The 26673-nt window shown below is 53.0% G+C and overlaps 2 protein-coding genes across 4 annotated transcripts; one reads left to right on the top strand and one right to left on the bottom strand.

Moving 5' to 3' along the window:
* Positions 1-1082: 1082 nt before the first annotated feature.
* On the bottom strand, positions 1083-8321 carry LOC118701389 (cytochrome c oxidase subunit 6B1). 3 transcript variants are annotated; one of them, XM_036406004.2, is made up of 4 exons: positions 8275-8321; positions 6079-6186; positions 2777-2877; positions 1083-1249 (listed from the first exon to the last, which is right to left on the bottom strand). In XM_036406004.2, the coding sequence occupies exons 2-4, from the start codon at positions 6182-6184 to the stop codon at positions 1196-1198; spliced, it is 261 nt and encodes an 86-aa protein (XP_036261897.1). In that variant the 5' UTR covers positions 6185-6186; positions 8275-8321; the 3' UTR covers positions 1083-1195. The 3 variants fall into 3 exon arrangements, with proteins under 3 accessions (XP_036261897.1, XP_036261896.1, XP_036261898.1); XM_036406003.1 differs by lacking the exon at positions 8275-8321 and adding an exon at positions 7933-8032; XM_036406005.2 differs by lacking the exon at positions 8275-8321 and adding an exon at positions 7955-8029.
* A 63-nt stretch (positions 8322-8384) lies between these two features.
* LOC118701388 (rRNA 2'-O-methyltransferase fibrillarin-like) lies at positions 8385-21982 on the top strand. The gene is given in 10 exon segments (XM_036406002.2): positions 8385-8441; positions 9020-9061; positions 9791-9973; positions 10933-11027; positions 14401-14499; positions 14501-14572; positions 16330-16462; positions 18171-18283; positions 19888-20033; positions 21851-21982. Coding segments are annotated over 10 exon segments (915 nt in total). The 5' UTR covers positions 8385-8431; the 3' UTR covers positions 21873-21982.
* Positions 21983-26673: the final 4691 nt, after the last annotated feature.

The raw sequence follows: 26673 nt of genomic DNA on the forward strand, positions 1-26673 counted from the left end.
GGGACTGGGAGGGACTGGGAGGGTCCCAGGTGACACTGGGGGGTCCTGAATAACCCCAGAGGGTCCCGAAAGTGCTGAATTCCGCTGTCCCTAAATGTCCCCAAATGTCCCCAAACCGCCCCAAATGTCCTCAAAACCCCCAACCATCCCTAAACGCCCCCAAATTGTCCCTAAATGTCCCCAAATTGTCCCCAAACACCCCAACTGTCCCCAGATTGTCCCCAAATTGTTTCCAAACTGTCCCCAAACTCCCCCAAATTGTCCCCCAAAAGTCCCCAAATTGTCCCCAAACACTCTCAAAATGTCCCCAAATTGTCCCTAAATGTCCCCAAATTGTCCCCAAACACCCCAACCGTCCCCAGATTGTCCCCAGATTGTTCCCAAACTGTCCCCAGACGCCCCCAAGTTGTCCCCAAACACTCCCAAGTTGTCCCGAAATTGTCCCTAAACACCCCCAAATGTCCCCAAACTGTCCCCAAACTGTCCCCAAATGCCCCCAAGTTGTCCCCAAACTGTCCCCAAACTGTCCCCAGATGCCCCCAAGTTGTCCCCAGAGGTCCCCAAATGCCCCCAAGTTGTCCCCAAGTTGTCCCCAAGTTGCCCCCAAGTTGTCCCCAGAGGTCCCCAAGTTGTCCCCAAGTTGTCCCCAAATGCCCCCAAGTTGTCCCCAGACGTCCCCAAGTTGTCCCCAAGTTGTCCCCAAGTTGTCCCCAGACGCCCCCAAGTTGTCCCCAGAGGTCCCCAAGTTGCCCCCAAGTTGTCCCCAAGTTGTCCCCAAGCTGTCCCCAAGTTGTCCCCAGACGCCCCCAAGTTGTCCCCAAGTTGTCCCCAAGCTGTCCCCAAGTTGTCCCCAAATGCCCCCAAGTTGTCCCCAGAGGTCCCCAAATTGTCCCCAAGTTGTCCCCAAATGCCCCCAAGTTGTCCCCAAGTTGTCCCCAGACGCCCCCAAGTTGTCCCCAAGTTGTCCCCAGATGTCCCCAAGTTGTCCCCAAGTTGTCCCCAGACGCCCCCAAGTTGTCCCCAAGTTGTCCCCAAGCTGTCCCCAAGCTGTCCCCAAGCTGTCCCCAGAGCCGAGGCCGGGCCCAGTTTTTAACCCTTTATTGGCGGCGCCACCGCGCGTCCCCTCCCCCCCCCCCGCGGTGTCACCTCCCCCGCCCCGGGCGCGTCCCCGGTGTCACCGGGGCCTGGGGACAGCTCAGATCTTGCCGGGGAAGGTGCCCTCCTCACGGGCCTCGTCCCACGCCGTCACCTGGGGACATTGGGGACATTGGGGGACGTTTGGGGACACTGGGGGATTTGGGGACATTGGGGACATTGGGGAGGGTTGGGGACATTTGGGGACATTGGGGAGGGTTGGGGACATTTGGGGGTTTGGGGACATTGGGGACATTGAGGACATTGGGGACATTTGGGGACACTGAGGGATTTGGGGACATAGGGGACACTGGGGAGGGTTGGGGACATTTGGGGAATTGGGGAGGGTTGGGGACATTTGGTGGCTTTGGGACATTGGGGGACATTGAGGGGTCGGGGACATTTCGGGACGTTTGGGGACACTGGGGGATTTGGGGACATAGGGGACATAGGGGACATTGAGGGGGTTGGGGACATTTGGGGGTTTGGGGACATTGAGGACATTGGGGACATTTGGGGACATTGGGGACATTTGGGGACACTGGGGACACTGGGGAGGGTTGGGGACATTTGGGGGTTTGGGGACATTGGGGGACATTGAGGGGTTGGGGACATTTGGGGACGTTTGGGGACACTGGGGGATTTGGGGACACAGGGGACACTGGGGACACTGCTGGGGTTGGGGACACTGGGGACATTTGGGGGATTTGGGACATTGAGGACATTGGGGACATTTGGGGACATGGGGGGGATTGGAGACATTGGGGACACTGGGGAGGGCTGGGGACATTGCGGGGGTTGGGGACATTGGGGACATTTGGGGGATTTGGGACATTGAGGACATTGGGGACATTTGGGGACATTGGGGGGATTGGAGACATTGGGGACATTTGGGGACATTGGGGACATTGGGGAGGGTTGGGGACATTTGGGGGTTTGGGGACATTGGGGACATTGGGGACATTGAGGGGTTGGGGACATTTGGGGACACTGGGGGATTTGGGGACATAGGGGACACCATTTGGGGACACTGGGGACATTGGGGAGGTTTGGGGGCGTTGGGGACTTTGAGGGGATTGGAGACATTTGGGGACACTGGGGACATTAATGGGGACATTGGGGCATTGGGGACATTTGGGGACAGTGAGGGGTTTGGGATATTGGGGACATTGGGGAGGGTTGGGGACATTTGGTGGCTTTGTGACATTGGGGGACATTGGGGGACATTTGGGGACAGTGAGGGGTTTGGGACATTTGGGGACATGGGGGACATTGGGGGGGCTGGAGACATTTGGTGGCTTGGGGACATTGGGGACATTGGGGACATTTGGGGACGTTTTTTTGGGGACATTTGGGGCCAGCACTCCCCCGGTAGCTGAGACACCTTGGGGACACCTTGGGGACATTGAGGGGAACTGGGGACATTTGGGGACATTGGTGGCACTGGGGACTATTGGGGCCCCCTTGGGGACCCTTTGGTGACACTTGGGGACATTGGAGGGACATTGGGACCCTTGGGGACATTGGTGGGATCGGGGACTATGGGGGCCCCTTGGGGCCATTTGGGGACACTGGGGGTTGGGGACGTTGGGGACATTGGAGGGGTTGGTGACATTTGGGGACGTTTGGGGACGTCACTCACCCACGAGGTGGGGCACAGGGACTTGTAGACACGGAAGTACCACTGGCACGGGGTGGCATCGGCGCCGCGGGCGTCCATGGCGCGCTGGCACCGCTGGAAATCTGGGGACACCAATGGGGACATCAGTGGGGACACCAGTGGGGACATCAATGGGGACACTGGGGACAATGGGGACATTGGGGACATCGGGGGGATTGGGGACATGGGGGACACTGAGGGGACATTGGGGACATTTGGGACAGCAGGGGATTGGGGACATTGGGGACATTGGGAGTTGGGGACATTGGGGACACTGAGGGGACATTGGGGACATTGGGGACACTGAGGGATCAGGGACATTGGGGACACTGAGGGGACATTGGGGACATTGGGGACATTGAGAGAACAATGGGGACATTGGGGACACTGAGGGGACATTGGGGACATTGGGGACACTGAGGGATCAGGGACATTGGGGACACTGAGGGGACATTGGGGACACTGAGGACATTGGGGGATAGGGGACATTGGGGACAATGGGGACATTGGGGACATTGAGAGAACAATGGGGACATTGGGGACACTGAGGGGACATTGGGGACATCGGAGACATTGGGGACACTGAGGGATCAGGGACATTGGGGACACTGAGGGGACAGCGGGGGATTGGGGACATTGAGGACATTTGGGGACATTTTAGGGACATCAGAGACATTGAGGGGACATGGGGGACAGTGAGCGGCCGGAGCGGGGAGTAAAAACCCCAAATTTGGGCATTTTTGGGGCATTTTGGGGACATTTTGGGGACATTTTGGGGGCATTTTTGGGGCATTTTGTGGGCATTTTGTGGGCATTTTTGGGGCCATTTTTTTGGCCATTTTGGGGCCATTTTTGGGGTTTTGAGGCATTTTGTGGGCATTTTTGGGGCCATTTTTGGGGGTTTTGGGGCATTTTTGGGGCCATTTTGGGGGTCATTTTTGGGCCATTTTTGGGGCATTTTTTGGGGGATTTTCACGGGGATTTTTGGGGCCATTTTTGGGGCCATTTTGGGGCCATTTTTGGGGGTGTTGGAGCCATTTTGGGGCCATTTTTGTTGGTTTTGGGGCCATTTTGGGGGCTTTTTTAGGGGTTTTGGGGCCATTTTTGGGGCATTTTTGGGGCCATTTTTGGGGGTTTTGGGGGCCATTTTTGGGGCCATTTTGGGGGGTTTTTGGGGCCATTTTGGGGCCATTTTTGGGGGGTTTTGGGGCATTATTGGGGCTATTTTGGGGGGTTTTTGGGGCCATTTTGGGGCCATTTTTGGGGCCATTTTTGGGGCATTTTGTGGGCATTTTTGGGACATTTTTTTGGCCATTTTGGGGCCATTTTTGGGGTTTTGAGGCATTTTTGGGGCATTTTTGGGGCCATTTTTGGGGCATTTTGGGGGCATTTTTGGGGCCATTTTTGTTGGTTTTGGGGCCAATTTGGGAGCTTTTTTGGGCCATTTTGGGGGTTTTTTTAGGGGTTTTGGGGCCATTTTTGGGGCCATTTTTGGGGCATTTTTGGGGTTTTGAGGCATTTTTGGGGCATTTTTGGGGCCATTTTGGGGGGTTTTTGGGGCCATTTTGGGGGGTTTTTGAGGCCATTTTTGGGGCCATTTTTGGGGGTTTTGGGGCCATTTTGGGAGCTTTTTTGGGCCATTTTGGGGGGTTTTTTAGGGGTTTTGGGGCCATTTTTGGGGCCATTTTGGGGGGTTTTGGGGGCCATTTTGGGGCCATTTTTGTTGGTTTTGGGGCCATTTTGGGAGCTTTTTTGGGCCATTTTGGGGGGTTTTTTAGGGGTTTTGGGGCCATTTTTGGGGCCATTTTTGGGGCCATTTTTGGGGCATTTTTGGGGCCATTTTGGGGTCATTTTTGGGGATTTTGGGGCCCATTTTTGGGGCCTTTTTGGGGCCATTTTTAGGCCATTTTGGGGGTTTTTTTAGGGGTTTTGGGGCCATTTTTGGGGCCATTTTTGGGGCATTTTTGGGGCCATTTTTGGGGGTTTTGGGGCCATTTTGGGGGGTTTTTGGGGCCATTTTGGGGCCCATTTTGGGGGTTTTGGGGGCCATTTTTGGGGCCATTTTGGGGGGGTTTTTGGAGCCATTTTGGGGCCAATTTTGGGGGTTTTGGGGGCCATTTTGGGGGCCATTTTGGGGGGTTTTTGGGGCCATTTTGGGGCCATTTTTGGGGGTTTTGGGGGCCATTTTTGGGGCCATTTTTGTTGGTTTTGGGGCCATTTTGGGGGGTTTTGGGGTCCATTTTGGGGGCTTTTTTGGGGTTTTTGGGGCCATTTTTGGGGCCATTTTGGGGCCATTTTGGGGGTTTTGGGGGCCATTTTGGGGCAATTTTAGGGGGTTTTGGGGGCCATTTTTGGGGCATTTTGGGGCCATTTTTGGGGATATTTTTGTTGGTTTTGGGGCCATTTTGGGGGCTTTTTTAGGGGTTTTGGGGCCATTTTTGGGGCATTTTTGGGGCCATTTTTGGGGGTTTTGGAGCCATTTTGGGGCCATTTTTGTTGGTTTTGGGGCCATTTTGGGGGCTTTTTTAGGGGTTTTGGGGCCATTTTTGGGGCCATTTTTGGGGGTTTTGGGCGCCATTTTGGGGGGTTTTTGGGGCCATTTTGGGGCCATTTTTGGGGCAAATTTTGGGGGTTTTGGGGGCCATTTTGGGGCCATTTTTGGGGGTTTTGGGGGCCATTTTGGGGGCCATTTTTGGGGGTTTTGGGGGCCATTTTGGGGGGTTTTGGGGGCCATTTTGGGGCCATTTGTGGGGCCATTTTGGGGGGTTTTGGGGGCCATTTTGGGGGCATTTGTGGGGCCATTTTTGTTGGTTTTGGGGCCATTTTGGGAGCTTTTGGGCCATTTTGGGGGGTTTTTTAGGGGTTTTAGGGCCATTTTTGGGGCCATTTTGGGGCCATTTTAGGGGCATTTTTGGGGGCAATTTTTGGGGGGTTTTTTAGGGGTTTTGGGGCCATTTTTGGGGCCATTTTTGGGCCATTTTTGGGGCCATTTTGGGGGGTTTTGGGGGCCATTTTTGGGGCCATTTTGGGGTTTTTTTGGGGCCATTTTGGGGCCCATTTTTGGGGCCTTTTTGGGGCCATTTTTAGGGCATTTTTGGGCCATTTTTGGGCCATTTTTATGGCATTTTTTGGGGGATTTTCACGGGGATTTTCGGATTTTTGTTATTTCGGGGTTCCCCGGTCGATTTTCGGGGTTCCCCGGTTGATTTTCGGGGTTCCCCGGTTGATTTTCGGGGTTCCCCGGGTGATTTTCGGGGTGAATCTGGGCGGTTTCGGGGCCGTACCCAGGTAGTTCTGCCAGCAGTTGCGGGTCTGGTTCTGGTTGGGGAAGCGGCTGTCGAACGGAGCCGTTTTGTAGCGGCGCAGCTTGACCTTGATGTCCTCTGCCATGGCTAATTAGCATAATTAAGAGAGCTTAATTAACACCCGCGCTCGTTAATCACCTTCCAGGGGCCCTTCATTAGCGGCCTGAGGGGGTTAATTGGGGGCAAGGAGCATTAATTGCTGAAAAAAAAAGGGAAAAAAATGGAAATTTTCAACCTTTGCATCAGAGTTTGGAAGGGGGAAATGTTGTTGATTAAGGTAATTAGCAGCTAATTAATTAGCTAAATAAATAATTGGAACCTACTTAGCTGATGGTCAAACGGGCTGTTAATTAGCTCATTAATTATTAATCAATTCCAACCCAGCAGGAGAAATGTGGGAAGTGGAATCAGGAAGAAAAGAAATTTAAAAACATCCCAATTATGCTAATTAGCAGCTAATTAATTAATTAATTAGTGCCCCTTTACTATTGAATTAATTATCAGTCCTCATTAACTAACAATACTTATTAGCTAATTATTATCAGCAGTTGTTAGTTAATTAACTCAGTCTAGCCTGTTAATTAGCTCATTAATTAATAATTAATGCCACCTAATAATAAAACATTAATTAAGCACAAATAGAAGCACATTAAGAAGCCATTAATGATTATAATTAACAGCTAATTAATTAGCTAAACAACTGGTCAGAACCTAATTAATTAATGATTAACCTAGTCTCTTAATTGTCTTATTAATTACTAATTAATGTCAGCTAATAATGAAAAATAAAGAAATTAAGTAGAAACAGGGACAGATTGGGAAATGATTAATGATTAATCATTGTAATTAACAGCTGGTTAATTAACCAAGTAACTGGTTTGAACCTAGTTAATTAATGATTAACACAGCCTGCTAATTAGCACATTAAGTATTAATTAATCACAGCCTGCAATACTAAATAATGGAATAAAACAGAAGCGAAGGCAGCAGATGAAAAACTCATTAATTATGCTAATTAAATGCTGACTAACTAGTCAATAAGCTGACTAGGATCTAGTTAATTAACTGCCAAGCTAGCCTGCTAATTAGCTCATTAATTATTAATTATTAAGTAATCCCGCCCCACAATGCCAAATAAGGGAATAAAAGAGAAATGAAATCATTCCAGAGACTGGAAGCTCATTAAGGATGCTAATTAGCAGTAATTAATTAGTTAGCAGATCGATTAACACCCAGTAATTAACTACAAGTCCAGCTAATTAATTAGCTCGTTAGTTATTAATTAATATTAATTAACCCCACCCAGCAATGCCAAATAAGGGAATGAACTGCGAGCGGAACTAACGAAGCTCATTCATTATGCAAATGAGCAGCTCCTTAATTCCTGCCCTCCCAGTGCTCCCAGTACAAACCAGTTCAAACCAGTTCCTTCCCAGTAACCCCCAGACCCCTCCTAGTCCATCCCAGTTCCCTCCCAGTTCAAACCAGTAACCCCCAAACCTCTCCCAGTTCATCCCAGTCCCTCCCAGTAACCCCCCCCAGACTCCTCCCAGTGCTCCCAGTCCATCCCAGTCCCTCCCAGTTCAAACCAGTAACCCCTCAGACCCCTCCCAGTTCATCCCAGTGCTCCCAGTTCCCCCCAGTCCCTCCCAGTTCGGCCCTCACCGCCCTCAGCGCTCCCCTCACGACCCTCCCAGCCCCCCCAGTCTCTCCCAGTCTCTCCCAGTCCATCCCAGTCGCTCCCAGTCCATCCCAGTCGCTCCCAGTAGCCTCCCCAGCGCTCCCAGTCGCTCCCAGTCGCTCCCAGTCCATCCCAGTTCTCCCAGTACGTCCCAGCTCTCAAAGTCACTTTCACCCTCGCTCGCCACCGGCCGGAACCAACGAGTCACTCCGGAAGCGACGGAGAGTCGCCGGAAATGACGTCACGAAAGACCACCGAGAGCCGGTTTCGGGCCGGAGCGTCTCCTCCCGGAGGAAAAATGGCGGCGAGCCCCACCCGCGAGTCCTCCGGAACTGCCCCGAAACGGCGCCAAAACGCCGCGAGCCGCCGAAAAAAAAACCCGTTAGAGCCCTCAAATCCCCATTTTTCATCCCAAAATCACCGGTTTAGACCCCAAACCCCCATTTTTGTCCCAAAATCCCCATTTTTTACCTCAAAATCCCCTCACGACCCACCTTGAGGAGCTCTGAGGGAACTTCTGCCCGGAAGTGGGCGGGATTTGAGCGTCGGGAGCGGAGTGCGCATGCCCGGACCTGGGAGGTCGCTGTGTTTGTGTCGTCATTTCCGGTTCCGGCGGAGGCGCGCGGGCCACGCGTGGAGAAAAGCGGCGCGATGAGGCCGGGTGGGAACTGGGGGGGACTGGGATAAACTGGGACAAACTGGAACAAACTGGGAGGGACTGGGAGAGACTCGGGGAGGTTGGGGGGACTGGGATTGACTGGGAAGGGATTTGGAGGGAGCTGGGATAAACTGGGAGAGTCTGGGAGAGGATTTGGAGGGGACTGGGATATACTGGGGGGAGACTGGGATATACTGGGAGGGGACTGGGATGGACTGGGGGGAACTGGGATGGGAACTGGGACAAACTGGGAAGGACTGGGATGAATTGGGATGGACTGGGAGGGGATTGGGGGGAACTGGGATGTACTGGGATGAACTGGGAGGGAACTGGGATGAACTGGGAGGCAACTGCGAGCGTTTTGGCGGTAACTGGGATATACTGGGTTATACTGGTCTATACTGGGAGGGACTGGGGGAGGTGTTGCAGCCACATTGGGAGCACTGGGAGCCTGCAGGGCCTCTCCCAGTCCCTCCCAGTATAACCCAGTATAACCCAGTACATCCCAGTTCCCCTCCCAGTCCATCCCAGTACATCCCAGTATATCCCAGTATATCCCAGTCTGACCAGTTTCCCCACAGGTTTCAGCCCCCGGGGTGGACGCGGCGGCTTCCGAGGCAGAGGTGAGTCCCAGTATAAACCAGTAAAAACCAGTATGGACCAGTATAAGCCGGTAATCCCAGCGTCCCTCCCAGTATATCCCAGTATCCCCAGTTCCCCTCCCAGTATATCCCAGTATAAACCAGTATAACCAAGTTCCCTCCCAGTGCCTTCCAGTTTCTCCAGTTCCTCTCCCAGTACATCCCAGTATAACCCAGTTCCCCTCCCAGTACATCCCAGTATAACCCAGTTCCCCTTTCAATCTCTCCCAGTATCCCCAGTTCCCCTCCCAGTCCCTCCGAGTACATCCCAGTATAACCCAGTTCCCCTCCCAGTATGTCCCAGTATCCCTAGTGTCCCTCCCAGTATATCCCAGTATAACCCAGTTCCCCTCCCAGTACCCCCAGTGTCCCTCCGAGTCCCTCCCAGTATAACCCAGTTCCCCCAGTTCCCCTCCCAGTATATCCCAGTATCCCTAGTGTCTCTCCCAGTCTATCCCAGTATAACCCAGTTCCCCTCCCAGTACATCCCAGTCTCTCCCAGTTCCTCTCCCAGTCCCTCCCAGTACAAACCAGCATCCCCAGTTCCCCTCCCAGTATATCCCACTACATCCCAGTATAACCCAGTCCCTCCCAGTATATCCCAGTATAACCCAGTTCCCTTCCCAGTTCATCCCAGTCCCTCCCAGTACAAACCAGCATCCCCAGTTCCCCTCCCAGTATATCCCAGTATAACCCAGTTTCCCCCCACAGGTTCCGGTTTCACGCCCCGCGGAGGGGGCGTGGCCCGCGGAGGGGGCGGAGCCAGAGGAGGAGGCGGAGCCAGAGGAGGCCCCCGGGGGCGTGGCCGAGGCCGAGGGGGCGGAGCCAGGGGCGGGGCCCGCGGGGGCTTCAAAGGCGGGAAAAAAGTGACGGTGGAGCCGCACCGGCATGAGGGTAACTGGGATAAACTGGTTTATACTGGGAGGGACTGGGAGGGGAGCTGGGGATACTGAGATGGACTGGGGGGGACTGGGGATACTGGGAGGGACTGGGATGGGAACTGGGAGGGACTGGTTTATACTGGGAGGGGACTGGGATGGGAACTGGGAGGGGAGCTGGGGATACTGAGAGGGAACTGGGGATACTGGTTTATACTGGGAGGGACTGGGAGGGTGGAGCCGCACCGGCACGAGGGCAACTGGGATGGACTGGTTTATACTGGGACTGGGAGGGACTGGGAGGGGAGCTGGGGATACTGGGAGGGACTGGGAGGGAACTGGGATGCACTGGGATGGACTGGGAAGGTAACTGGGGATACTGGTCTATACTGGGAGGGACTGGGGATACTGGTTTATACTGGGAGGGAGCTGGGATATGTTGGTTCATACTGGGAGGGACACTGGGGATGCTGGGTTATACTGGGTTATACTGGGTTATACTGGGAGGGACTGGGGATGGGACTGTGGAGCAGCTGAGGGTCCCAGGTGTATCCCAGGTGTATCTCAGGTGTAACTCAGGTGTAGCTCAGGTGTAACTCAGGTGTATCCCAGGTGTAACCCAGGTGTATCTCAGGTGTATCTCAGGTGTATCCCAGGTGTATCCCAGGCGTATCCCAGGTGTAACCCCTGAGTATCCCCTGAGTAACCTCCGAGTATCCCCTGAGTAACCCCCGAGTATCCCCGAGTAACCTCCGAGTATCCCCCGAGTAACCCCCGAGTATCCCCTGAGTAACCCCCTGAGTATCCCCTGAGTAACCCCCGAGTATCCCCTGAGTAACCCCCGAGTATCCCCTGAGTATCCCCTGAGTAACCCCCGAGTATCCCCTGAGTAACCCCTGAGTAACCCCCGAGTAACCCCCGAGTATCCCCTGAGTAACCCCCGAGTATCCCCTGAGTAACCCCCGAGTATCCCAGGTGTGTTCATTTGCCGGGGCCGTGAGGACGCGTTGGTGACGCGGAACCTGGTGCCGGGAGAGTCGGTGTACGGAGAGAAACGGATCAGCGTGGAGGTACGGACGGACTGGGGCATACTGGGATATACTGGGATGGACTGGGACTGAGATAAACCCAACTGGGACAAACTGGGAGGGACTGGGACTGAGATAAACCCAACTGGGACAAACTGGGAGGGACTGGGACTGAGATAAACCCAACTGGGACAGACTGGGAGGGACTGGGACAGACTGGGAGGGACTGGGAGGGACTGGGATGGACTGGGAGGGACTGGGATGGAACTGGGATATACTGGGAGGGACTGGGAGGGACTGGGAGGGACTGGGACTGAGATAAACCCAACTGGGACAAACTGGGAGGGACTGGGAGAGACTGGGATGGACTGGGAGGGACTGGGACTGAGATAAACCCAACTGGGACAAACTGGGAGGGACTGGGAGGGACTGGGAGGGACTGGGACTGAGATAAACCCAACTGGGACAAACTGGGAGGGACTGGGACTGAGATAAACCCAACTGGGACAAACTGGGAGGGATTGGGAGGGACTGGGAGGGACTGGGAGAGACTGGGATAAATGGGAGGGACTGGGATAAACTGGAATGGACTGGGATAAACTGGGACAAACTGGGAGGGACTGGGATATACGGGGAGGGACTGGGAGGGACTGGGATGGACTGGGACAAACTGGGAGGGACTGGGATGGAACTGGGATATACTGGGAGGGACTGGGAGAGACTGGGAGGGACTGGGACTGAGATAAACCCAACTGGGACAAACTGGGAGGGACTGGGAGAGACTGGGATAAATGGGACGGACTGGGATAAATGGGACGGACTGGGATAAACTGGGATGGACTGGGACAAACTGGGTTATACTGGGAGTACTGGGAGTGGGATTGGGGGTACTGGGAACGGGACTGGGATAGACTGGGATGGACTGGGAGGGACTGGGACAGACTGGGATAAACTGGGACAAACTGGGAGGGACTGGGACAAACTGGGAGGGACTGGGATGGAACTGGAATAGACTGGGATAGACTGGGTTATACTGGGAGCACTGAGAGTGGGACTGGGATGGACTGGTTCGTACTGGTCCATACTGCTCCATACTGCTCCATACCGGTTGTACTGGTCCATACTGGTTGTACTGGTCCGTACTGGTTCATACCAGTCCACACTGGTTTATACTGGTCCATACTGGTTTATACCAGTTCATACTGGTTTATAGTGGCTTGTAGGCATATCTAGGGATTTGTACTGGTTCTAACTGGTTTGTACTGGTTTATACTGGTTCAGGATGGCGATGTCTCAGTCGAGTACCGTGCCTGGAACCCGTTCCGCTCCAAACTGGGTTATACTGGTCCATAGTGGTTTATAGGGATATACACTGGTTTATATGGATCTATACTGGTTCTAACTGGTTTCTACTGGTGTATACTGGTCTGTACTGGTTCTAACTGGTCTATACTGGTCTATACTGGTTCAGGATGGCGATGTCTCGGTCGAGTACCGTGCCTGGAACCCGTTCCGCTCCAAACTGGGTTATACTGGTCCATAGTGGTTTATAGGGATATACACTGGTTTATATGGATCTATACTGGTTCTAACTGGTCTATACTGGTTTTTACTGGTTCAGGAGGGTGACGGCTCCATCGAGTACCGTGCCTGGAACCCGTTCCGCTCCAAGCTGGGTTATACTGGTTATACCAGTCCATACTGGTTTATAGGGATATATACTGGTCTATACTGGTTTATACTGGTTCTAACTGGTCTATACTGGTTTATACTGGTTCAGGATGGTGACGGCTCCATCGAGTACCGTGCCTGGAACCCGTTCCGCTCCAAACTGGGTTATACTGGTCCACAGTGGTTTATAGGGATATACACTGGTTTATATGGATCTGTACTGGTTCTAACTGGTCTATACTGGTTTTTACTGGTTCAGGAGGGTGACGGCTCCATCGAGTACCGTGCCTGGAACCCGTTCCGCTCCAAACTGGGTTATACTGGTTACACCAGTCTATACTGGTTTATAGGGATATATACTGGTCTATACTGGTCTGTACTGGTTCTAACTGGTCTATACTGGTTTTTACTGGTTCAGGATGGTGACAGCTCCATCGAGTACCGTGCCTGGAACCCGTTCCGCTCCAAACTGGGTTATACTGGTCCATAGTGGTTTATAGGGATAAATAGGGATATACACTGGTTTATATGGATCTATACTGGTTCTGACTGGTCTATACTGGTTTTTACTGGTTCAGGATGGTGACAGCTCCATCGAGTACCGTGCCTGGAACCTGTTCCGCTCCAAGCTGGGTTATACTGGTCCACAGTGGTTTATAGGGATAAATAGGGATATACACTGGTTTATATGGATCTATACTGGTTCTAACTGGTCTATACTGGTTTATACTGGTTCAGGATGGTGATGGCTCCATCGAGTACCGTGCCTGGAACCCGTTCCGCTCCAAACTGGGTTATACTGGTCCATAGTGGTTTATAGGGATATATAGGGATATACACTGGTTTATATGGATCTATACTGGTTCTAACTGGTCTATACTGGTTTTTACTGGTTCAGGATGGTGACGGCTCCATCGAGTACTGAGCCTGGAACCCGTTCCGCTCCAAGCTGGGTTATACTGGTTACACCAGTCCATACTGGTTTATACTGGTTTATAGGGATATATAGGGATATGTATGGATCTATACTGGTCTGTACTGGTTCTAACTGGTTTGTACTGGTTTTTACTGGTTCAGGATGGTGACAGCTCCATCGAGTACCGTGCCTGGAACCCGTTCCGCTCCAAGCTGGGTTATACTGGTTATACCAGTCCATACTGGTTTATACTGGTTTATAGGGATATATAGGGATATGTATGGATCTATACTGGTTTATACTGGTTCTAACTGGTCTATACTGGTTTATACTGGTTCAGGAGGGTGACGGCTCCATCGAGTACCGTGCCTGGAACCCGTTCCGCTCCAAACTGGGTTATACTGGTTACACCAGTCTATACTGGTTTATAGGGATATATAGGGATATATACTGGTCTATACTGGTTTATACTGGTTCTAACTGGTCTATACTGGTTTTTACTGGTTCAGGATGGTGACAGCTCCATCGAGTACCATGCCTGGAACCCGTTCCGCTCCAAACTGGGTTATACTGGTCCACAGTGGTTTATAGGGATAAATAGGGATATACACTGGTTTATATGGATCTATACTGGTTCTAACTGGTCTATACTGGTTTTTACTGGTTCAGGATGGTGACGGCTCCATCGAGTACCGTGCCTGGAACCCGTTCCGCTCCAAGCTGGGTTATACTGGTTATACCAGTCCATACTGGTTTATAGGGATATATACTGGTCTATACTGGTTTATACTGGTTCTAACTGGTTTGTACTGGTTTGTACTGGTTCAGGATGGTGACAGCTCCATCGAGTACCGTGCCTGGAACCCGTTCCGCTCCAAGCTGGCCGCCGCCATCCTGGGGGGCATCGACCGCATCCACATCCGGCCGGGGGGCGCGGGTTCTGTACCTGGGGGCGGCCTCGGGCACCACCGTGAGCCACGTGTCCGACATCGTGGGGCAGGTACGGCTACTACGGGGATACTACAGGGTTACTACGGGGTTACTACGGGGGTACACACCAGGGATACAATGGGGTTACACAGGGGTTACACACTAGTGTTACCATGGGGTTACAATGGGGTTACACAGGGGTTACACACCTGGGATGCAATGGGGTTACACAGGGATTACAATGGGGATAGGCACTGGGGATACAATGGGGTTACACAGGGGATACAACGGGGATGTAATGGGGTTACAACGGGGTTACAACAGGGTTACACAGGGGTTACACACCTGGGATACAATGGGGTTACACAGGGGTTACAATGGGGATACAACATGGTTACAATGGGGATACAACAGGGTTACACAGGGGCTACACACATGGGATACAATGGGGTTACAATGGGGTTATAATGGGGTTACACACCGGGGTTACACAGGGATTACAATGGGGTTAGAACAGGGTTACACACCTGCAATACAATGGGGATAGTCCGGGGTTACAATGGGGTTACACAGGGGTTACACAGGTGTTACAATGGGGATACAACGGGGATATAAAGGGGTTACACACGTGGGATACAATGGGGTTACAACAGGGTTACAATGGGGATACACTGGGGTTACAATGGGGTTACAACAGGGTTACACCGGGGTTACAATGGGGTTTTAATGGGGTTACACTGGGGTTACACCAGGGTTAGAACGGGTTTACACACCTGGGATACAGCGGGGATACAGCGGGGTTACAATGGGGTTACACAATGGGGTTACACAATGGGGATACAACAGGGTTAGAACGGGGTTACAATGGGGATACAATGGGGTTACAATGAGGATACAACAGGGTTAGAATGGGGTTACTCATCTGGTATACACCAGGGTTACAATGGGGTTACACCGGGGTTACAATGGGGTTACACCAGGGTTACAATGGGGTTACACCAGGGATACACCGGGGTTACAATGGGGTTACACCAGGGATACACCGGGGTTACAATTGGGGTTACACCAGGGATACACCGGGGTTACAATGGGGTTACACCAGGGATACACCGGGGTTACAATGGGGTTACACCAGGGATACACCAGGGTTACACCTGGGTTACACCAGGGTTACAATGGGGTTACAATGGGGTTACAATGGGGTTACAATGAGGTTACACCTGGGTTACTCCTGGGGTGCCCCAAGGCCTCACCTGGCCCAAGTGGCCCCAGTTTGGTGTCCCCAAGCTCCCGGGAGCTCCTGGTGCTGGCACCTGCAGGTGACCTCGGTGACCCCGGGGGACCTTTGGTGACTTCGGTGATCTTTGGGTGACCTTTGGTGACCTCGGTGACCTTTGGGTGCCCATTGCTGACCTTGGGTGGCCATTGATGACCTTCAGTGGCCATAGGTGACCTTTGGGTGGCCATTGCTGACCTTCGGTGGCCATTGATGACCTTGGGTGGCCATTGCTGACCTTTGGTGGCCATTGATGACCTTGGGTGGCCATTGATGACCTTTGGTGGCCATTGGTGACCTTTGGTGGCCATTGATGACCTTTGGTGACCTTGGTGACCTTTGGTGGACACTTGATGACCTTTGGTGGACACTGATGACCTTTGGTGGCCATTGCTGACCTTGGGTGGCCATTGCTGACCTTTGGTGGCCATTGATGACCTTCGGTGGCCCCTGGGGACCTTTGGTGGCCATTGATGACCTTTGGTGGCCATCAATGACCTTTGGTGACCCCGGGTGACCCGTGGTGACCCCGCGGTTGTCCCCGCCCCCAGGAGGGCGTGGTCTACGCCGTGGAGTTCTCGCACCGCTCGGGCCGGGACCTGCTCAACGTGGCCAAGAAGAGAACGAACGTGGTGCCCGTCATCGAGGACGCGCGGCACCCCCACAAATACCGCATGCTGATTGGTCAGTGGGCCGCGGGGGGGCGGGGCTTAGTCCTGGGGGGCGGGGTCAGTAAGGGGAAGGGGGCGGGGCTTATGCCTGGGACACACCTGGGTCTCACCTGTGGGAATGAAGGTGGTGATTGAGGATGGGCTTGGTCAGTCAGGCAAAGGGGGCGGGGCTTCCCCCTGGGGGCGGGGCTTCACCCTGGGGGCGGGGCTTCACCCTGGGGGCGGGGCTTACACGTGCATCTCACCTGTGGGAATGAGGGTGGTGCCGGTGATTGAGGATGTGCTTGGTCAGTCAGGAAAAGGGGGCGGGGCTTCCTCCTGGGGGCGGGGCTTCATCCTGGGGGCGGGGCTTCATCCTGAGGGGCGGAGCTTCATCCTGGGTCTCACCTATGGGAATGAAGGTGGTGCCGGGCATGGAGGACACACGGCACCCACGGAAATGCCGCGTGCTGATTGGTCAGTGGGGCACGGGGGGCGGGGCCAGTCAGCCAAAGGGGGCGGGGCTTCATCCTGAGGGGCGGAGCTTCATCCTGGGTCTCACCTGTGGGAATGAAGGTGGTGCCGGGCATGGAGGACGCGCGGCACCCACGGAAATACCGCGTGCTGATTGGTCAGTGGGGCACGGGGGGGCGGGGCCAGTGCCAGAGGGGGCGGGGCCACACCTGGGCACAGCTGGGAGGGAGGGGAGGAGCTTCTGGAGAAGGTTCTGGAGGTTTTGGGGTGTCCTGGGTGGGGCTTGAGGTGGTTTTGGGGTCCTGGCCGGAATTTTGGGGGAACTTCATGGAAATTTTGGGATTTTTACTGGAATTTCTGAATTTTGTTCAGAATTTTGGGATAATTTTGGGATATTTTGGGGTAATTTTGGGATAATTTTGGGATAATTTTGGGGTTTTTTTGCCCCCGTCCCAGCCATGGTGGATGTGATCGTGGTGGGCACCAAATTTTTGGGTTTTTTGGGTTCCTGGCTGGAATTTCAGGGAAATTTTGAGGAATTTCATGGAAATTTTGGGGTTTTCCCCCGGAATTTCTGATTTTCTGGAATTCCGGGTATTTTGGGATATTTTGGGATAATTTTGGGATATTTTGGGATAATTTTGGGGTTTTTTTGCCCCCGTCCCAGTCATGGTGGACGTGATCTTGGTGGGCACCAAATTTTGGGGTTTTTTTGGGTTCCTGGCCGGAATTTCGTGGGAATTTTGGGATTTTTCCCAGAATTTCTGATTTTCTGGAATTCCGGGATAATTTTGGGGTAAATTTGGGATATTTTGGGATATTTTGGGATAATTTTGGGTTTTTTTGCCCCATCCCAGCCATGGTGGACGTGATCTTGGTGGGCACCAAATTTTGGGATTTTTTTGGGTTCCTGGCCAGAATTTCGTGGGAATTTCCTGGAAATTTTGGGGTTTTTTCCCCGGAATTTCTGATTTTCTGCAATTCCAGGATCATTTTGGGATAAATTTGGGATATTTTGGGATAATTTTGGGGGTTTTTTTGCCCCCGTCCCAGCCATGGTGGACGTGATCTTGGTGGGCACCAAATTTTGGTTTTTTTTGGGTTCCTGGCCTGAATTTCGTGGAAATTTCACGGAAATTTTGGGATTTTTCCCAGAATTTCTGATTTTCTGCAATTCTGGGATCATTTTGGGGTAAATTTGGGATATTTTGGGATAATTTTGGGATTATTTTGGGATAATTTTGGGGTTTTTTTGCCCCCGTTCCCAGGCATGGTGGACGTGATCTTCGCGGACGTGGCGCAGCCGGACCAGACGCGCATCGTGGCCCTGAACGCGCATCACTTCCTGCGGGCGGGGGGGCACTTCCTCATCTCCATCAAGGTACGGACCAGTACAAACCAGTATGGACCAGTATGGACCAGTTAGAGACCAGTATGGGCCGGTATAAACCAGTATAGACCAGTACAAACCATCACTTCCTGCGGGCAGGGGGGCACTTCCTCATCTCCATCAAGGTACCCACCAGTATGGACCAGTACGGACCAGTACGGACCAGTTAGAGACCAGTATAGACCAGTATGGGCCAGTACAAACCAGTATGGACCAGTATAGACCAGTTAGAGACCAGTTAGAGACCAGTGTGGACCAGTATAAACCAGTATAGACCCGTACAAACCAGTATGGACCAGTTAGGGACCAGTACAGACCAGTATGGACCAGTTAGAGACCAGTACAGACCAGTATGGACCGGTATAAACCAATATGGACTAGTATGGACCAGTTAGGGACCAGTATGGACCGGTACAAATCAGTATGGACCAGTACAGACCAGTATAGACCAGGTATGGGCCGGTATAAACCAGTATAGGCCAGTACAAACCAGTCCAAACCAGTTCTGACTGGATCTAACTGGGATCTAACCAGACCAAACCAGTCCAAACCGGTTCTAACTGTTCTCAAACCAGTCCAACCCAGTCCAAACCAGTCCTAACCCAGTCCAACCCAATCCAAACCAGTCCCACCCAGTCCCACCCAGTCCAAACCAGTTTTAACTGGATCTAACTGGGATCTAACCTGTCTCAAGCCAGCCCAAACCAGTTCTGACTGGTTCTAACCGGTCTCAAACCAGTCCAAACCGGTCCTAACCGGTCTCAAACCAGTCCAAACCGGTCCTAACCGGTCTCTAACTGGTCTCTAACTGGTCTCAAACCAGTCCAAACCGGTTCTAGCCGGTCTCTAACTGGTTCCAACCGGTCTCAAACCAGTCCAAACCAGTTCTAACCGGTCTCTAACTGCTTCTAACCGGTCTCAAACCAGTCCAAACCGGTTCTAACCGGTCTCAAACCAGTCCAAACCAGTTCTAACCGGTCTCAAACCAGTCCAAACCAGTTCTAACCGGTCTCTAACTGCTTCTAACCGGTCTCAAACCAGTCCAAACCGGTTCTAACCGGTCTCAAACCAGTCCAAACCAGTTCTAACCGGTCTCAAACCAGTCCAAACCGGTCCTAGCCGGTCTCTAACTGGTTCTAACCGGTCTCAAACCAGTCCAAACCGGTTCTAACCGGTCTCAAACCAGTCCAAACCGCTTCTAGCCGGTCTCTAACTGGTTCTAACTGGTCTCTAACCAGTCCAAACCGGTTCTAACTGGTCTCAAACCAGCCCAAACCGGTTCTAACCGGTCTCAAACCAGCCCAAACCGGTCCTAACCGGTCTCTAACTGGTCTCAAACCAGTCCAAACCGGTTCTAGCCGGTCTCTAACTGGTTCCAACCGGTCTCAAACCAGTCCAAACCGCTTCTAACCGGTCTCAAACCAGTCCAAACCGGTTCTAACCGGTCTCAAACCAGTCCAAACCGGTTCTAACCGGTCTCAAACTGGTTCCAACCGGTCTCAAACCAGCCCAAACCAGTCTCTAACCAGTCTCAAACCGGTCTCAAACCAGTCCAAACCGGTCCTAACCGGTCCCACACCCCCCGTCCCGCGCAGGCCAACTGCATCGACTCGACGGCGCCGGCCGAGGCCGTGTTCGCGGGCGAGGTGAGGAAGATGACGGCCGAGAGGATGAAGCCGCAGGAGCAGCTGACCCTGGAGCCCTACGAGAGGGACCACGCCGTGGTGGTCGGCGTCTACCGGTGACTGGGATATACTGGTTTATACTGGGAGGGAGTGGGAGGGGAAAATTCGGGAGTTTCGGGTGGAAAAATGGGGATTTTAGGGTGAAAAATGGGGATTTTAGGGTGAAAAATGGGGAATTTGTGGGGGAAAATGAGGAATTTGGGGGGTGGAAAGGGAACTGGGTTATACTGGTTTATACTGGGAGGGACTGGGTTATACTGGGAGGGACTGGGTTATACTGGGAAGAAAAAATTTGGGAGTTTTAGGTGCAAAAATGGGGATTTTAGGGTGAAAAATGGGGATTTTGGGGGTGGAAAGGGAACTGGGTTATACTGGGTTATACTGGGAGGGACTGGGTTATACTGGGAGGGACTGGGGGGAAAAAAACCGGGGGGGATTTAGGCTCAAAAATTGAGATTTTGGGGTGAAAAATGGGGATTTTGGGGGTGGAAAGTGAACTGGGTTATACTGGTTTATACTGGGAGGGACTGGGTTATACTGGGAGGGACTGGGTTATACTGGGAAGAAAAAATTTGGGAGCTTTAGGTGCAAAAATGGGGATTTTAGGGTGAAAAATGGGGATTTTGGGGGTGGAAAGTGAACTGGGTTATACTGGGTTATACTGGGAGGGACTGGGTTATACTGGGTTATACTGGGAGGGACTGGGTTATACTGGGAGGGAAAAATTTGGGAGTTTTAGGTGCAAAAATGGGGATTTTAGGGTGAAAAATGGGGATTTTGGGGGTGGAAAGGGGACTGGTTTATACTGGGAGGGAAATGGTTTATACTGGGAGGGACTGGGAGGGACTGGGTTATACTGGGAGGGGAAAATTCGGGAGTTTTAGGTGCAAAAATGGAGATTTTAGGGTGAAAAATGGGGATTTTGGGTTGAAAAATGGGGATTTTGGGGGTGGAAAGTGAACTGGGTTATACTGGTTTATACTGGGAGGGACTGGGTTATACTGGGAGGAAAAAATTCGGGAGTTTTAGGTGCAAAAATGGGGATTTTAGGGTGAAAAATGGGGAATTTGGGGGGGAAAATGGGAATTTGGGGGTGGAAAGGGAACTGGGTTATACTGGTTTATACTGGGAGGGACTGGGGGAAATAACCGGGGGATTTAGGCTCAAAAATGGAGATTTTAGGGTGAAAAATGGGGATTTTGGGGATGGAAAGGGGACTGGGTTATACTGGGAGGGACTGGGAGGGACTGGGTTATACTGGGAGGAAAAAATTCGGGAGTTTTAGGTGCAAAAATGGGGATTTTAGGGTGAAAAATGGGGAATTTGGGGGGGAAAATGGGAATTTGGGGCGTGGAAAGGGAACTGGGTTATACTGGGTTATACTGGGAGGGACTGGGAGGAAAAAATCCGGGGGATTTAGGCACAAAAATGGAGATTTTATGGGTGAAAAAAGGGACTGGGTTATACTGGTCCATACTGGTCCATACTGGTCCGTACTGGTCCATACTGGTCCGTACCGGTCCTTACTGGTCCATACTGGTCCATACTGGTCCATACTGGTCCATACTGGTCCGTACTGGTCCATACTGGTCCGTACCGGTCCTTACTGGTCCATACCGGTCCGTACTGGTCCGTACCGGTCCTTACTGGTCCATACCGGTCCGTACTGGTTCGTACCGGTCCTTACTGGTCCATACTGGTCCGTACTGGTCCATACTGGTTTATACTGGTTTATACTGGTCCGTACTGGTCCATACTGGTCCGTACCGGTCCATACTCGTCCATACTGGTCCTTACTGGTCCATACTGGTTTATACTGGTTTATACTGGTCCGTACTGGTTCTCACTGGTTCTCCCCTCTCTCCCCTCCCAGGCCCCCTCCCAAGGAGAAATGACGTCATTGCTCCGCCACCGGAGGCGTGGCCTAACCCGGAAGTGGGTGTGGCCGAATCCGGAAGTGCTCAGCGCCATTGAGTGGGTGTGGCCTAGCCCGGAAGTGCTCGGCGCTCTTGAGGAGTGGGCGTGGCCTAACCCGGAAGTGGCTCCGGGATTTGGGGTGTGGGAGGGGCCTGGGGGGGTTTTGTTAAATAAAGGAAAATTGATTAATTAGCGTCGTTAATTGATTAATTAGGGCATAATTAATGCCTTGGGGGGGTTAATGGGGTAATGAACAGGGCTCGGGGTGATTAATGGAGTTCTTAATTAATTATTAATTAAGTAAAGATTATTAAGGCCTAGCAATTAATTAGATTTAATTAATTAATTACTGCAAGAGGCTAATGAATTCCTGGCCAGAATGGATAATTAGCGGGGGTTATTAAGCAATTAATTGGGTTTGTGTAATTAGTGGGGGTGGCTAATTAAGGGTGTTAATTGGGGCTAATTGATTTAATTAATTAACTGGGGTATAATTAATTATGGGCGTGATTGGGTGTTTAATTACGGGGGTTTGGGCATTGAGTGGGAGCTGTTAATTGGGGTAATTAATTAATGGACGTGGATTAATTGGCACTTTAATTAATGGGGTTTATTAATGATGGGGTAATTAATGACGGAGTTAATGCTGAGGTTAATTACTGAAGATTAATTACTGCATTAATGGGGTTAATTAATAGAAGTTCATTAATGGGTTTAATGAGGTCAAACAAAGGGGGTTAATGTCGTTAATGGGCACTAATTAATGAGGGTTAATTAATCGGGGTTAATTAATGTCATGGTTAATTAATGGGATTAATTAATGAGGTTCATTAATGGAGTTAATAATAGGGCTAATTAATGGGGTTAATTGGTTAATTACTGGGGTAATTAATGGGGGTTATTAATGCTGGGGTCAATTAATGGAGTTCATTAATGTGGGTTAATTAATGGAGGGCAATTAATGAGACTTAAATAATGGGGTTAATTAATGGGGCTTAATGGAGTTAATTAGCAAGGGGTAATTAATGGAGGTTAATTAATGAGGTTTAATGAATGAGGTTTAATTAACCGGGGTTAATTAATGAGGTTTAACTAATGGGGTTAATCAACGGGTTAATTAATGGGTTAATTAATGGGGGTTAATTAATGATGAGGTTAATTAATGAGTTAATGATGGTGATGTTAATGAATGGGGTTAATGAGTGCCAGGGTTAATGAATGCTGGGCCTCGTTAGCAGCCGTTAATTAGGGCTGGGTTAACGAATGAACTCTCATTAATTAACGGCAGCTTCATTAATGGGAGCTGCCATTAATGATGGGGGAGGGGAGGGACTGGGATGAACTGGGAGCACTGGGAGGGGTTACTGGGATGGACTGGTTTGAACTGGGATGAACTGGGATGGACTGGGAGGGGTCTGGGGAGACACTGGGATGAACTGGGATGAACTGGGATGAACTGGGATGAACTGGGAGGTGCCACGCCCGGCACCGCCTGCCAGATCTCGGGATGGGGCTCCACCAGCAGCCCCGCAGGTGAGGGGAACCTGGGACAGGTGGGGGACAGGTGAGGGACACCTGGGACACACCTGGGACACACCTGGGACACACCTGAGATGGGTGAGAGGCACCTGGGACAGGTGAGGGACACACCTGGGCACACCTGGGGCACACCTGGGACACACCTGGGACACATCTGGGACACACCTGAGATGGGTGAGAGGCACCTGGGACACACCTGGGACAGGTGAGGGACACACCTGGGACAGGACAGGGACAGGTGTGGGACACACCTGGGACACACCTGGGACAGGTGTGGGACACACCTGGGACACACCTGGGACAGGTGGGGGACAGGTGAGGGACACAGCTGGGATAGGGGGGACACACCTGGGACAGGTGAGGGACAGGTGAGGGACACCTGGGACACACCTGGGCACACCTGGGACACACCTGAGATGGGTGAGAAGCACCTGGGACAGGTGAGGGACAGGTGGGACACACCTGAGATAAGTGAGGGACACCTGGGACACACGTGGGACACACCTGGGACAGGTGAGGGAGAGATGAGACACACCTGAGACACATCTGGAACAGGTGAGATGCACCTGGAACTCACCTGAGACAGGTGAGACACACCTGAGATAGAGGGGACACACCTGGGACACACCTGAGATGGGTCAGAGACACCTGGGACACACCTGGGACACACCTGGGACACACCTGGGACAGGTGAGATGCATTTGGGACTCACCTGGGACAGGTGAGGGACACACCTGGGACACACCTGAGACACACCTGGGACAGGCGAGGGGTGGGAACAGACCTGGGACAGGTGAGGTGGGAATGAAGGGGTTACCTGGGACAGGTGAGAGCTCAGATCAGGCGTTACCTGCTCAGGTGAGCCCAGGTGTGGCCCCAGGTGTGGCCCCAGGTGTGGCCCCAGCCAGGTGTGACCCCAGGTGCCCCCAGGTGTGACCCCAGGTGTGACCCCAGGTGACCCCAGCCAGGTGTGACCCCAGGTGACCCCGGGTGACCCCAGGTGTGCCCCCAGGTGTGTTTGCAGTGCGGTTCCCGCAGGCCCTGCACTGCAGCCAGGTGCGCATCGTCCCTGAGCTCACCTGCCGCCGCATCTACCCCAACTCCATCACCCCCAACATGCTCTGCGCCGGCGAGCCCCGCACCCGCGCCGACACCTGCCAGGTGAGCGACACAGGTGGGACAGGTGAGACACGTGAGGGACACAGGTGGGACAGGTGAGACAGGGACAGGTGAGACAGGTGAGCCCCAGAGCCGCGCCGACACCTGCCAGGTGAGCGACAGGTGAGACATGGACAGGTGAGCCCCGCACCCGCGCCGACACCTGCCAGGTGAGGGACATAGGTGGGACAGGTGAGACAGGTGAGGGACACAGGTGGGACAGGGGACAGGTGAGCCCCGCACCCGCGCCGACACCTGCCAGCTGAGCGACAGGTGAGGGACACAGGTGAGGGACAGGTGAGCCCCGCACCTGGGCTGACACCTGCCAGGTGAGCGACAGGTGAGACAGGTGAGACAGGTGAGGGACACAGGTGGGACAGGTGAGGGACAGGTGAGGGACACAGGTGAGACATGGACAGGTGAGCCCTGGAGCCGTGCTGACACCTGCCAGGTGAGGGACAGGTGGGACAGGTGAGACACGTGAGGGACACAGGTGGGACAGGTGAGGGACACAGGTGAGACATGGACAGGTGAGACATGGACAGGTGAGCCCCGGAGCCGCGCTGACACCTGCCAGGTGAGCGACAGGTGAGGGACACAGGTGGGACAGGTGAGCCCCGCACCCGCGCCGACACCTGCCAGGTGAGGGACAGGTGGGACAGGTGAGACAGGTGAGGGACACAGGTGAGACATGGACAGGTGAGACATGGACAGGTGAGCCCCGCACCTGTGCTGACACCTGCCAGGTGAGAGGGGACAGGTGAGACAGGGACAGGTGAGCGACAGGTGAGGGACAGGTGAGGGACACAGGTGAGACAGGGACAGGTGAGCCCCGCACCCACGCCAACACCTGCCAGGTGAGCAACAGGTGAGATGGGACAGGTGAGACAGGTGAGGGACAGGTGGGACAGGTGAGGGACACAGGTGAGCCCCACGGCCGTGCCAACACCTGCCAGGTGAGCGACAGGTGAGGGACAGGTGAGACAGGTGAGGGACAGGTGAGGGACACAGGTGAGACATGGACAGGTGAGCCCTGGAGCCGTGCTGACACCTGCCAGGTGAGGGACAGGTGAGATGGGACAGGTGAGACAGGTGAGGGACAGGGACAGGTGAGACAGGGACAGGTGAGACAGGTGAGCCCCGCGGCCGCGCTGACACCTGCCAGGTGAGAGGGGACAGGTGGGACAGGTGAGACAGGTGAGACAGGTGAGCCCCGCGGCCGCGCTGACACCTGCCAGGTGAGTGACAGGTGTGACATGGACAAGTGAGACAGGTGAGACATGGACAGGTGACACAGGTGAGCCCCACGGCCGCACCAACACCTGCCAGGTGAGATGGGACAGGTGAGGGACAGGTGAGACATGGACAGGTGAGGGACACAGGTGAGGGACACAGGTGAGGGACACAGGTGAGACAGGTGAGGGACACAGGTGAGGGACACAGGTGAGCCCCGCGGCCGTGCCAACACCTGCCAGGTGAGACAGGGACAGGTGAGGGGGGACACAGGTGAGGGACAGGTGGGACAGGTGAGGTGACACAGGTGAGGTGACACAGGTGAGGTGGGACAGGTGAGGTGACACAGGTGACACAGGTGACACAGGTGAGGTGACACAGGTGAGGTGGCACAGGTGAGGTGACACAGGTGAGGTGGGACAGGTGAGGTGACACAGGTGAGGTTTCTGCGTTGATTTTGGGGCAATTTTGGGGGCAATTATGGGACATTTATGGGACATTTTTGGGTTGATTTCGGGGCATTTTTTGGGGCGATTTGTGGGCATTTTTGGGGCAATTAAGGGGCGTTTTTGGGACATCTTTGGGGCAATTATGGGGCAATTATGGGGCAGTTTTTGGGGTGATTTGGGGATGATTTGGGGGCATTTTCGGGGCAATTTGGGGACATTTTTAGGTTGATTTTGGGGCATTTTTTGGGGCGGTTTGGGGGTAATTTTGGGGGCATTTATGGGACATTTTTGGGGCAATTTTGGGATATTTCTGCGTTGATTTTGGGGCATTTTTCAGGGCGATTTGGGGGCATTTTTTGGGGCAATTTTGGGGCATTTATGGGACATCTTTGGGGCGATT

The sequence above is a fragment of the Molothrus ater genome, unplaced genomic scaffold (genome assembly GCF_012460135.2).
Source record: "Molothrus ater isolate BHLD 08-10-18 breed brown headed cowbird unplaced genomic scaffold, BPBGC_Mater_1.1 matUn_MA623, whole genome shotgun sequence".
Lineage (NCBI taxonomy): Eukaryota > Metazoa > Chordata > Aves > Passeriformes > Icteridae > Molothrus > Molothrus ater.